The 14,047-nt window shown below is 38.1% G+C and overlaps 1 protein-coding gene across 5 annotated transcripts in view; it reads left to right on the plus strand.

The window, feature by feature from the left end:
* The window catches only part of itpr2 (inositol 1,4,5-trisphosphate receptor, type 2), a 102,813-nt gene that overhangs the window by 71,932 nt on the left and 16,834 nt on the right, over positions 1 to 14,047 (plus strand). For all 5 annotated transcript variants that reach the window (XM_053622931.1, XM_053622932.1, XM_053622933.1 and 2 more), the window contains 13 exons: positions 119 to 229; positions 1,731 to 1,826; positions 2,005 to 2,124; positions 4,263 to 4,373; positions 4,537 to 4,729; positions 4,822 to 4,947; positions 5,178 to 5,353; positions 6,963 to 7,127; positions 7,240 to 7,423; positions 9,851 to 9,934; positions 10,498 to 10,628; positions 11,526 to 11,691; positions 11,832 to 11,992. In XM_053622931.1, coding sequence (XP_053478906.1) covers positions 119 to 229; positions 1,731 to 1,826; positions 2,005 to 2,124; positions 4,263 to 4,373; positions 4,537 to 4,729; positions 4,822 to 4,947; positions 5,178 to 5,353; positions 6,963 to 7,127; positions 7,240 to 7,423; positions 9,851 to 9,934; positions 10,498 to 10,628; positions 11,526 to 11,691; positions 11,832 to 11,992 — 1,824 coding nt within the window. The remainder of the gene's footprint in view (positions 1 to 118; positions 230 to 1,730; positions 1,827 to 2,004; positions 2,125 to 4,262; positions 4,374 to 4,536; positions 4,730 to 4,821; positions 4,948 to 5,177; positions 5,354 to 6,962; positions 7,128 to 7,239; positions 7,424 to 9,850; positions 9,935 to 10,497; positions 10,629 to 11,525; positions 11,692 to 11,831; positions 11,993 to 14,047) is intronic.

Raw genomic sequence — 14,047 nt, forward strand, 5'->3', positions numbered from 1 at the left:
AATATGATTAGTTATTGCTATTTGCTTGCAACTGTTTGACCTCACTTGTCTGTCAAGCATCAGTGTATATGCATAAATAATAAATGTGGTTTTTTTTTTCTTTCTTTCTTCTTCTCAGTCTTGTATAGCCAAGCATGAGTCCAATGGCATTGACATAATCATTGCTCTAATAGTGAATCCTATTGAGCCTTTGGGGAAGAACAGGATGGACCTTGTGTTGGAACTGAAGGTACTTGAAAATTTGCACATGCAAGCTTTCATTTATAATTCATGTACTTGTTTATTTGTGATATTGCAATGCAACGACTGTCTGCTCTACAATATATTTAGTATAAGTATCTATACTCAGTTGGCAGTTTATTAGGTACACATATCTTATTTATTTTTCCATTTATTTGCTGAACCTTCCATATATGGTGCAGTTAGAGATTATAGCTTTAGGAGGTGTTAGAGTTAGAAATGTTCACAGTATGATTACCTAGTCTAACAATATCACTGTAAATCTGCCATTTAAAATGGCCTGTATGTACAGGCGTAAATTAAAATAAATATTTATTACGTAATCTTTATACAAAAATGTCTTTGCACATGCTTGTGTGTGTGTGTGTGTGTGTGTGTGTGTGTAGCAAAAAGATAAAATCCCTTCATTGTTGTTATTTATGTGGGAAAATATTTCCAGACATCTATCTGTTAAGTAATGTTGCCGGAGGACGTCTAGTAATTATGATCGATTCACACAGGATAAGTGATCTCTGAATAAATCGCATGGATGGGAGGGTCTTCAAAATTCCACGTATTCACCTCATTTCAACACATTTGAACTTTATTATAAATGCTTGCTGTAGTGATTAGTAAGTTGTGTGAGATCATTAGTAGTTCACATGACATGAATGTAGGCTATACCTGTGCTGGGAACAATTTGCCTAAAACTCCCTGATGTGTCACCCTTTACAACTTCCCTATAGTTTATTGTTCTGCATTTTGGTCAGTATTTACCAATTCATAAGATGTCATTATAAGATGAAATAATGGTTGCGAGGAAACGTGGCATGCCTATTTTGAAAAACTCGACAGTAAGGTCACTGTTTAATGATACGTCGTGACTAACCATGAAAGCGTGACACTGTAACGATTCTTCTTCTTTTTATGCCTCCTGACCCGAAGGGGGTGGGGGGGCATTATGTTTTTAGCTTGTTTGTCTGTCTGTCCATTCATCCAAGATTCTCATAAGAGTGACCCATTTTCATTGCTATATATGTTGTTTGTTTTTTTTTAACTACTGATGCATATTTTAAAAGAAATTCTGGCATACAAATTAGTAACAGAATAACTAGACTTGTTTGTAGAGGAGGCATCGACTTGTTTCATAAGTAGTTTGTGTTAATCGTCCATGGTTAGTTTCTGATCACAAGGCCACTGCTGTTCTGGTATTTTTGCTTGTTGGACTATTCATTACCCAGAACCACTTCTGTATCTGATATGCTTATGGCAGTGCCACACATGCCACTACCGTGTTGGTGCTCTTCAGAGAATGATGGCCCTTGCTATAATATCTGGTCAGTGGTAGTCCTATGACTACCCATGAGTCTTGTAATTGTAGACCTACGACGTGCACCTATGCAGTAAATAAATAATGTAAATGAAAACTTTGTGTACGTACTAAAATGACAGTTGAGAACCCAGGATAAGCTCTGTAAGACTTCTGAAAGTTCCTCATGCTTGTTGACCAGAATAATGCCTCCAAGCTGCTGCTGGCCATCATGGAGAGTTGCCATGATAGTGAGAATGCAGAGAAAATCCTGGACAAGATGAGACCCAATGAGCTGGTGAGTGAGTATTAGCAAGGGTGGACTCTAGGGTCTAACCCGGGTTTTCTATTTTGTCATTAGCTCGGTTGATATTGTGACAAATTCACAAAGACAGTTATGTTTTGTATTTTCATTTCAGACAACAAATGACTCATATTGTGTGTGTGTGTGTGTGTGTGTGTGTGTGTGTCCACAGGTGGATGTAATTAAGGAGGCCTATTTGCAGGGAGTGGAGAGTGAGGTAGATGGGGAGGTATCAGGAGACGAGATCAGTCCTAAAGACGTGGGCCACAACATCTACATCTTGGCCCATCAGGTGGGATTTTATTTTCAATTCAGATTTGGAAATGATTTAATTACCTGTACTTCGTTATTCTACGTAACCATCGTTTTAATGGACCGTTACCAAAGTTTAATGTACTTTTAATACTTGTGTTTATTTAAACCTTTTTTTCGAGCGTTGGTTACAAATCCCACAGATCATGATTTGAATAATTGTTTTCTTTTGCTCACCCACCAATTCAGGCACATTTCTGTTAATTGTTGTGCTATTAATTAATTTAGGAATAAAACATGATGGGGCATGCTATTATAAAGAAATAATAGAACTTGATTGTTTTCCAATAACAGCACACCCTGAAGTGTGTTAGTTCTTAAATATCACAGCAGCTTCCCAACGATTACAATATTAAATAGTTGAGTACATTTGAACATGGACACATTTGAACTGTGATTCAAGTAGAAATTTGACTGCTTTCCCTTTTTAATTAAGTGGAATTTACTTACACTTAAATATCATTTCTGTACTTTTTCAACCCCTTCATAAAGCCCCCCCATCACTACAGTTACACAGTTACAGTTTTTTTTGTGTATCTTGTGTCAGTGGAAAAGTTTTGTGTGAGTATTCATCTTCAGGTTACACGTATATAAATAGTTTGTCCTGATTCGCTAAGGCATTTACCCGGCAGTTACGGTTCAGTTTTAATCTTAGTATCTTATCTTAATATTGAGCTTGATGTCAGACAGACTGTCCCACCAATCAGCAGATTTCATAATCACCCATAATTTCATCAACTGTTCTTTTCTTCTTGCTTCCTTACACACACACAATGAGTTTGAAGTTAAATTTATCCATCATACACGCACTGCCTGCAGCCACATTGTTTTTCCTTTTTTTTTTTTTTCTTGCACAGCTCTCAGCTGGATTAGCCATTGCTTTAAAAAAAAAAAAAATCTTATTTTTATACATTGTTCTCCATTTGAACAAAACAAAACACAGCCGCAGGGACCCGGGTGTCTTCAGTCAAGAGCACACCGATAGAGAAACAGGAACAGAGAGATCATGTGAGATGACGGGCATTTTAACAGAACCCAAATTATCATCATGTTCTTTATACAGAAGAGTATTTAATATCTTCAGGTAGTATTGTCTATGAAGCACCAGGCTTGTTTGAAAGCTCGGATGCGAGAGTGATCGTGTAGAAGATTTCTTTACTCCTGTGCGTGTGTGTGGAGAGATTTCATAATTACACCTTTCCAAACACTCCCACTTTAATTTGAAGTATAATATGCACTCAAACTGTATAGAACTGTAGAATATGTATATAAACGCTCCTCTCTATGTCTGTGTGATTATCTTGAGATGGGGATGAGTCAATGGGTAGCTGAGTGTCTAGTTTGAAGTAAAGGATGCTACTTTAATTCTCTATAGAATAATAAGTAATTGTAAGAGCCTATGCTGGGTTTCTTTTCTTTAGGACCAAGCCCTTTGCTATCGAGTGCAGGATGTTCTTTCTTGTTGTCATAGATCCATTTCTGGTGTGTGCTTGTACTCCTCCTGTTTGAGACTTGAGTGCTGTGTCTTTGACTTTAGGCTGGTCATTAACGTGTGCAGCTTCATCAGCTTTGTGCTGCTTTGACCCACATTTCTGAGAATGTTCAGGCCTGTTTGTTTACTGCTTCTCGAATTTCCTAAACCTGTGTATCTGTAGAGCTGCATGTGTGTAGTGTGTAGCATCGCTGCCTTACAGCTCTAGCGTTCCCGGATGGAGCCTGAGCTCGGGTTGCTATGTATACAGGGTTTCGCATAAGTTCGCCGTTAGTACAGCATGATAAACACACAAGACAAGGTATATTTTTATTAGTAGTACTGGAGCCAGTAGGTGGATTGGCTTATCTCTCTATCTCTCTCTCTCCATCTCTCCATCTCTCTATCTCTCTCTATCTATCTATTAGTACATTTTGTTACTGTTGTTGGTTTCATTGCTGTTTTTTATTTCTATTTTTGCTCTTGATTTGCTATTTTACTTTAGGTTCGTCGAGTTTCTCTTCACAGTCTTTCCTATTATAAGAAGTAAAAATGGTGAACTTTGGATATATGGTCTGATCTGACTGATTTTAGTAGTTGTATGTAAATAGTATTGTTAAACTGTATAAATGGCATTGATATTATAGTTGGCACGGCACCGAAAAGCGCTGCAGCAGAGTCTAAAGCCAGGCCTGGATCCGGAAGATGAAGGAGAAGAATCACTCCGATTCTATGCCAAACACACAGCTCAGATAGAGGTACGCATACAATCCTGAGAAACGGTGTTAATACAGACAAAGCACCCCTTTACTTCTTACTCTCCCACCAGTTTATTGGTGTTAACGAATCAGTTGAGATTCAGTTCTGTTCTGAGCTCTTGTTATTATAAATGGCCACAATATGCTTCTCTTTGTTCCCAAGATTGTGCGTCATGACCGCACTATGGAGCAGATTGTGTTCCCAGTACCCAACATCTGCGAGTACCTGACTGAGGAGTCCAAAGTCCGAGTGTTCACCACCACGGAGAGAGACGATCAGGGCAGCAAAGTCAACCACTTCTTCCAGCAGTTTGAAGACCTGTACAATGAGATGTGGTGGCAGAAGAAAATGCGGAGTACGGCAGTTTGATTTTCCAACAAAAAAAACATCACGCACTTCATTCTAACAGTGATAACTTATTCTGTCCTGTTGATTCTGTGTGTGTAGATAATGTCGCGCTCTTCTGGGTATCGAAACACATCTCTCTTTGGGGAAGCATCTCCTTTAACCTGGCTGTGCTGGTCAACATTGCTGTAGCCCTGTTCTATCCATTTGGAGATGATGAAGATGAAGGTGCCTGTCTTCTTCACGTTATTTAAAAAAAAAAAAAATTTGTTATACTGAATCATTCTAGAAACCTCAGATTCATTTATGATTCAGCATCTCCTAAACCGTGTTCATTTCACTGTTCCCAATAGACTGTATTCATTAGATACTGCTTCAGTGATGATTCCTTTAAATGCCATGTTTACCTCGTTTTCAGTAAGCAACTGTGAACTGATTTGTCTTTTTGTGTCTTGTAGGTGTCCTGCCCCCTTTTATGTCTGTCTTGCTGTGGGTGGCTGTAGCCATAACCACATCTATGCTCTTCATCCTGCCCAGGCGAGGAGGCATTCTGGCTTTCCTGATTACAGTCATCCTCCGCTCCATATATACTATAGGCCTAGGCCCCACGCTACTACTTCTTGGAGCCACCAATGTAAGACTGGAAAGCATTCGCTTGGCTTAAAGTGAATTTACAGTGTTTCTTGTTGAGACATTCCAGGTCCTGACACAGACCTGTTAAGGCATAGATTCGTAGATTAGTGGGCACATAATAGTATTAGCCACTGAGATTTTTAAGTGACCCCCAAAACGTACTTGTAATGAAAGTCTAACAGTGAGGGTCATGGAAACGGACAAGAGGAAATATCTTGCCAGAGCTGTTCTTACCTAGTTTTATTCAACCTGCTGTACAAAGTAATTGCAGTTAATTAGCCTTTTCTGAATTCGACACATTCTAGAGCCTAATATACAAGCACATTAAAAAAAAAAAAAAAGAATTGATATTTTTTAAAAAAACAAATAAATAAATAAAACGTTTCACCTGAATGTTTAATGACCACCCTGACAACTGCCCTTAGACTTTCATCATAACTGAGTTTTAGATTAAAAAGAAATAAAAATTTGCTCTTAAGTACAGGGAATTCTTGCCTATAGTAATAATTATGATATCTAAAGATTAGTTTGGGAAAAAAATGTCTTTTAAAAATACTTGTTTATGTATAATTTTAAATCAATGCTTTGCAAACTGTGGTCCAGTAACCCTAAGCGGTTTCTTGAAATGTAGCCATGGGGTAGTGATTGATTTATTAAATTTTTTTAATTTAAATTGGTGCAGTGGTGGAACTCACAAACCACTATTATCTACGTTCTCATATTATTAATTTCTTATCATTATTAAACCTATTTAACCGACGGATGTGTTTAATAGTCGAAAGCTTCTCTAACTGCCAAAAGTTTGAAAACTCGACTGAAATGGTAGGCAGATTAGACTGTTTCTAGTTCTAGTCTGCAGAGATGTGCTGTACACATAGAACATCTCACTCATCTAGTATTGTAAGGATTGACAATCAGGTCTCATGTACTCAATAACAACATAAACTACACTAGCTATATAAAATTCACAAGCAAAAAGTGTTTGGACTGATTTTCTCTTTGATTGACAACAACATGTACCAAATATATGGGACCACGATACATAGCTTTTCTCATGAGTTTGGGCATCACTCTGAAATTTTGTAGAGGATGCAAGGAATCACACAGATAGGACAGTTTGCTCACTGTTATTTATGCTCATAAATGTACTGGCTTATCACGTGGAATTAATACAGGTCTAATATTGTACAATTTTTAGAACGTCAACTCTTGCATAATAGTTCCCTTGTCGAATAAAAAAAAAAAAAAATGTTCTGAAGATACACTGATGAATTCATAAGCTGTTATGTTTGTAGATGTGGTGTTGTTTAAAAAATACCTCCAGTCCATAATAGAGGCTTTTATTAATCAGCTGAAAACAAACTGCCTACTTCCCTGTCTAACTCGACCCCACCTCGAGTATTGATGCTAATGTAGGCTTTTACTTCATTATTTAATAGATTGTCTGTATTCAGTAAATTTCTCCAGCAGAATGCTCTCTACAAGCCTCAAAGTACTACAATCTTCTTTATGTAACTATTAAACGTTCTCTGTAGACTTTACCTGAATTGAATTACATGCTCTTTGCGCTGCCCGGGCTGCAGTCTTGATTGTGTGATCTTTTCTCTCAGCTGCTGAATAAGATTGTCTTCTTGGTGAGTTTCGTGGGGAACCAGGGCACGTTCACACGAGGGTACAAAGCAGTCATCATGGATGTCTTCTTCCTCCTGCACGTCTCCTATGTCATCGTCTGCATGCTTGGCCTGTTTGTCCACGAGTTCTTCTACAGCATACTGGTACACGCTGATGTTCATTCACGTCAACTGTCGCATCTTATTCCATATATTGGATGTTAATGTTCTAGCTGACAGTTTGTGTGTGGATGTGTCTCTCTTACCTTCTCTCCAGTTGTTCGATCTGGTACGCAGAGAGGAGACGCTGTTGAACGTGATGAGGAGTGTGACGAAGAACGGTCGCTCCATCTTCCTCACCGCTGTGCTAGCCATCATCCTGGTCTATCTCTTCTCCATCGTGGGTTTCCTCTTCCTCAAAGATGACTTCCTGATGGAAGTGGACCGTCACCCTGCACTCGGTACGCACCAATTAAGTTAGGAATAAAACACGACTGGGGGAAATTAATCAGGATATGCGAGATTGGTGTGATGCGGCCTGAGCTGAAGTTGATTATTTTCCTGATTATTAAGTCCTGAAGTGTTTTGTTCTTCTTATTCCACAGCAGTTTGCCAACTATTACAATATTTAATGTATTAAACAATGGGATGTCATACATTTGATCTGTTTTTAGTTATTTTTAATGTTCTGGAACATCGGTGAAACGAGTTATTTATAGTTATATTATAACAACATTCCATATGAGCCACTTTTCCCTTCTCTTTTCTTTTAAAGTTCATTAGACAAAAAAAAAAAAAAATCCAGCTTATGTTACAGAGAAACCGCAAAGCTCTCTGTCCGGAAGACTTTCCTGCTTTGCCTCAGCTTACAGCTTTACTTACAGCTTACAGCTACAAAACACTTGCATTGGAAACAAAATGTAAATAAAAAAAATGTTAAATAAGTAACGTTAAAGAAAACGTCACTATACAAACTATTACACTTTTACGTTCCAATCGGTTTATCAGCGTTTGCCATACAAGCTCTTGTTACTATCAAAACAATACCGTATTCGAGCGAGCACATAATTATAAACCTGCGATGTGCCTCGCAGACGATCGATACCTTCTGACCAATCAGAAACGAGAATTCAACAGTGCTGTGGTATAAATCCAATTATTAGTTATGTGGTGTGCTTTACTTTTTTGTTCCCTGTTGGTTTTAATGAACTCTTGAAATTCTGTTTAATGAAGCAGCACTAGAGGATGGTAGCATACATACAGGTGTGTTATTGTTCATGGCTGTGTTTGTGTTGCTCTGCTAGCACGTGTGCACTTGTGTAACCCAGCCGTGGCCACGCTGCCTTATGTAATCCGCTCATCTGCGTACTGTGCTGCATTGCTCCGCTACAGGCGACAGAGGAAATAATCACTCATTGTGTACATGCAGGGTCATGTGTGAACATGAACACTGTCTTCCTCCTCGACAATCATGCCTGCATGGACATGAAACAAATTAACCTTTGGAACTCCGTGTACACAATTTGTCCGTCTCATCTTTCTTATCATCACTGCAGTGCTGCGTTGTGTAGCAGTTCGAAAAACACAAAACAACATTATTATTGACTTTTAAATTCATCCCTTATATTTGATCTATTTTCTTATTTGAGATTGTAAAAATAAACTGTATGATTTTTCAGCCTGATTGTGTGGGCTGTCTAAATCCCAAATATCTCCTTAATATCTATACAAGTACGCTATGTAGAGTAGCACGTGATTATTTTCTGATTATTTTCCTCAAAGGTTTAGTCACCAGTAAAGTGTAAAAGAGTGTCGCGGTATTTCTACTTTAGACACTAGAGATATTTGGTACGAAAGTGTATTTTGGGAATATTTCTGCCTTACTTGAAGAGAAAGATTTCGGTCAAGAACAAATGACTATATTTATGAGGGGAAAGTCTACTCACAATCATTACGTAATGCAGTATTTATTCTACTGATAAATGCAAACAAGGACGTTGCTCCATTCAATATATGGGCTGATTTAACTGAATGTTAGCTTACGTACGATAACGTCATTAATAAATATCTTAACATTTTGAAAGCTCCAAGAGTAGCTACTTGAATCCTTTAACTTTTATTACATCCGTTTGCCTGAAAGGTATCAGTATTCTAAGTTAAATTATATAACACTGGGGAAATAACATCTTGATACACTTGCACAAATGTACTCATTTTAACAAAGGCAAAATTTGCCCATGTAGTCTGGAATGATGTTCAATTGTATAAGCTTAGTGAAAAAGGAAATGAAGTCAGAAATAGGCTCCGTGTCTGAGGGTTTAAAATGACTATAATCTGAACGTACAAACGGGTGACACATTAAAGGGAAAAAAAAACTGATGGCTCTGTTATGGTAGAGCTTTTTGCTGGCAGGGTTTGGCTCCACTTGTCCTGTTAAAGTGAAGGTCACTGCAAATCATTTCTTACTGATCACCTTTATCTTGTGATGAAACATTTCTGTCCTGATGGAAGTGGTCTCTTCCTGGATGACTCCCCCAATCCCAATCTGCTACTATTGGTGTGGGTGGGTGGGTGGGTGGGTGGGTTGTTTGGGTGGGTGAATGACACAGTGTAAAATGCTATATAAGTGCAGACCATTTACCATTTCATGCCTCTAGTACATTTCCAGAGACATGTAGAATCTATGCAGACGCATATTAAAGCCTTTCTGGAGGCTTGTGGTGGCCCAACATCGTGCTAACATGCTTAGTATTGCTTTTCTCCTTTATTTTTTCACTGTATATTCTCAACACTCACATTGTTAGAAGAATGCCAGAGGGTTTTGTATCGTGCTGAAGCAACTGAATGCATTCAAGAACATTTGACCTTCTGGTTCATGTGTTGAGCAGAGAGGATAAGGGCGGCGAGATTTGCAGAGCCTGGGAGTTGTGCGGTGGACAGCTGCCCCGGTCAGTTCCCTGCTTCAAACCACGGTAAGCTACAGTCATTAAACAAGCCGCATCACTTCATAGATAACTCTGTTCATTAACTTTAATCATAGAAATGTTTACTTACACTGACACTAGCGAATATGGGTGTAAAGCTGCAGTGTACCCAGTTTTGTTATAGTAATGAATAGAGTGGAGATCCTCGAGGCAGAGAAAGCAGCAGCCTGAATTTTATCCCAATTTAATGCAGTTATAAGTCAGAAAGGGTTCGAATGAAGCCCAGGAATGCATTAGAAAGTGCATTTTACTAAATTGGTAGCCCTATTAAAAGAGCATCAATGCTGGACTAAAAAGTGCTTCAGAACACTTGAACACAATAAAATAAAACAAAAAATGTGAACAGGATATTAAAAATGATCTGCTTACCCAAATAGTTTGCAGGCTGTGATGTATACCAAGTCAAATAAGGCCTGACAGTTTAGTGTGATATATATGGCTTGTATGTATAGATTGTAAATAAATCTATAGATCACAGAGCTTTGGCTGTCTTTATTTAAACAGTGTAAGCGTATGCGTTTCTAAACGATCTGTGTTTTACTGTTCTCTAGACGAGGAGAAATCTGAGGATGCGTCAGAGCGAGTGTGTGACACGCTGTTCATGTGTATCGTCACAGTCCTGAACCACGGGCTGCGCAACGGAGGTGGCATCGCCGACATTCTCCGCAAGCCTTCAAAAGATGTGAGAATAACGTCATGGCATGAAGCACTTGAACAATCCGGCTACTCGGTCGTGGTCGCACGGGATTTCACAGAGGCTTTTTTGTGATTGTTGCAACTTGCAGAGTTTTTTTGTGATTTTTTTTGTGAAAACAATTTGAATTTGGCGAAATTGCATTTGCACGAAATAGTTTTGTATCTCTTTCATGTTCGATGCACGTGAATCAAAGATGGCTTTGGCTGAATGTGCGTTAGGATGACATCATATGACACATCTTACCCCAAATCTGCATGCACAATTTTAGAATATTTGTAAAAAAAAAAAACAACGTATATAACTAGAACTATGGGAAATTCCCCCATACTGAGGTCCATAAAAATGACCGTTTATATTGTGTTGAGTTTTATGTGAATGGCAGCAGATAAGATGTGCTTTTCTGCCATTTTCATGCGTATGATGCAAGGCCACTACTATTGGTGTGTGATAAATCAGCACAACTATGTCTTAAATTCACACAATGTACACAACATGCAAATGAAGGCTTGACTAAAGAACTATTGGTTTAGAGTGCTGTACTGTATTGTACTTTGCAATTCTGCATTTATGATGCTTGTATTATGGTACTTGCAGGACTCCATTTTAACATGCAAAATTTTGAAACTGATTTTGGGACTTTGAGTTTACTTGTAATCATTATCCGTTTGAACAACACAGAATAGGATGATGTATGCAGTGAGTTGTGGGACTCAAGATCATTTCTGTGCAACTTGTGTACAGTTATCCGCAGGGTGAGCTTTCAGAGATGCATAAATAGCAGGAAATTACTATTTAGTAATAATGAACTTCTTTAGCTGTGTGTATGCTGCAGTTTAACCCTGGAAGGTCATGAATCACACCATGTGATGTCGCTCCTCACAGGAACCCATGTTTGCTGCTCGTGTGGTGTACGACCTGCTGTTCTTCTTCATCGTCATTATTATCGTTCTGAACCTCATCTTCGGTGTGATCATTGACACGTTCGCTGACCTGAGGAGTGAGAAACAGGGCAAGGAGGAGATCCTGAAGACCACTTGCTTCATCTGCGGTAAGTTCCGCTTACTGATTAAAGATGTTAAAGGAAGTTAAAGGAAATGCTGTATGAAGAGACGCAACATAAAAGGTTATAATAATAGTGTTGTACAGTAATAGTTATAATAGTAATGGTTTTTTCTGCTCTTTTTTCAGGGTTGGAGAGAGACAAGTTTGACAACAAGACAGTGTCATTTGAGGAGCACATCAAGAATGAGCACAGCATGTGGCACTACCTGTACTTCCTGGTTCTAGTGCGGGTGAAGGACCCCACTGAGTACACCGGTCCTGAAAGCTATGTGGCCCAGATGATCAAGGTCAGTCTCTCTGTCCTGTTGACTTCTGGGTTTGCGCATTTAATAAACATATTTACATCAGAATGGTTAGTTATATTAGTTTAGATACGGTCAACTCCAGCATAAAAAGTCTACATGTTATATCATGTTAATTAATGTTTTTTTTAAATGTAAATCTCTTTTGAAAACACTCACAGTAAGCAGTAATGAGTGGTATAATAAAAAAAGGCTGATGTTAGTGACCTGCTGTTGACTTGGCATGCACAGAGAAATGGCAATATCGGGAATATATAATCATTTATTTATATATTTCGAAACACTTAACTTGTTTAATCCACTGATTTATGAACAGGTTTTATATTTGGGGGGAAAAGCTTATTTATCACTCATTTATTGAAATATTTATTTTATGTATTCATTTTTTGCTGGCTTTTTAAATCGTTCTGGAGTTGACTATTTTTTAAAGTCATTTTGCTCACATTGCCCGTGGAATAAGTGTGTTTTTCTTGCAGTAAATCACTGCATTTGAATGAATTCCTCTGTTTGCACAAAATTGATACTAAGCATCAGACAGAAGGGCGGGGTAGGGGGGGGATATCAGCCACTTTCATATTAATGTACATCTACAGCTGCAGATGTGTCATTAGTGTGTATATGTCTGTGTGGGTGTGTGTCTGAGACAGCATGCGCCAGTGTCCCCCAGTGCCTTGTTTCTTGTATGTGTGTGTATGTGTGTGTGTGTGTGTGTGTACGTACCTGTGGGCGTGTGTCTGCATGACTTTGTCTTGCGTCTGAACGTGTTGGAAGTGGTGTAGTGATTAACTGCTCATTAACAAGACCGCTGATGTTATGATAACGAGCAGAGCAGAGGGGAGACGCAAGATTTGCTGAGTCTTGCTTGTTAGCACTTTTTGGCAAGCGCTTATGAATATGTACTTTACTGCTCGGTGATGTGAAAACTTTGACAATAATTCGGAACAATTAGTTTACAAACTTACTTTATTATTCAAATGCAAATAAGGAAACAGGAATGTGTCCTGATGAGCATGTATACATTAAATATTGTAAATAAAGATGAAGCAGGGGATGGATGGATAGAATCATGGATAGATGGATGGATCATCTCCAGAATTTTTGCCACCCTCAGTAAAGTCTTTTTTTTTTTTTTTTAAATTTCGTGAAAAATTAAAAATGTCTTTGTGGTTAATAAGGTTAATCTCACACTGAGAAAGGTTTAACTGAAGTAAAGTATACTCGCATGTTTAATGTCACAAGATCACAGAATTATTGCTACTTCTGGAAATTCTTTTGCGCAAAATGTAACTGAAGCATGTTCCTATTTCAGTTTTACTTTCAGTACGTGTTTAGTGACTCTTAAGCGGTCATCCATGACTTCCTGTTTCAGTGGGATATAAAGATGAGGTGTGACAGAGGCCAAATTCCCTTAGTCATTCATCAACATGGGGAAGATTAGAAATGACACAGTGTGTCGTTAATTTTCATTAATGATACTGGCAGTATATTTATTTGTAATAAAGCAAGGGAAATGCAGTTTAAAATTGTTCATCATCTTCATTGCACCCCATATATTCTTAATAATAAAATAAATCCACAAAGCCAATCAGTCAGCCCAAAATGCAAGAGTATTGTTGGGACACATAGTCATATGTTTTGGTATCGTCCATCAATCTCACAATTCTGGAATAAGGTCCAAAGGAAATTAGAAACCATTTTGATTATACTGGATGTATATTGTATATTGATACATGATTATTTGACACTCGAATCAGGTGACATAAATCTTGCACAGAAGTTGCTTTTCATTGGCCGAAGTATTTGACTTAATTGGATTAAGGATAAGCCTCCATCAATTCGTTTGTGGTATCAGGAGATTTTCTGAATGCTTCCATTTAAAAGAACAAATGCTTTGCTAAAAAGGAATGTAGATATTTTTAGACCTGTCTAGTCTCCTTTTTTGCCACCTTAGCAGATTCGACTAAAGAAACTTTAGAGCTTGGTCACAGACATTAATTGGAAAAATTTAGCAATTCCGTCACATACACTATGCTACTGTTT

Source organism: Ictalurus furcatus, chromosome 4 (genome assembly GCF_023375685.1).
Source record: "Ictalurus furcatus strain D&B chromosome 4, Billie_1.0, whole genome shotgun sequence".
NCBI classification, from domain to species: domain Eukaryota; kingdom Metazoa; phylum Chordata; class Actinopteri; order Siluriformes; family Ictaluridae; genus Ictalurus; species Ictalurus furcatus.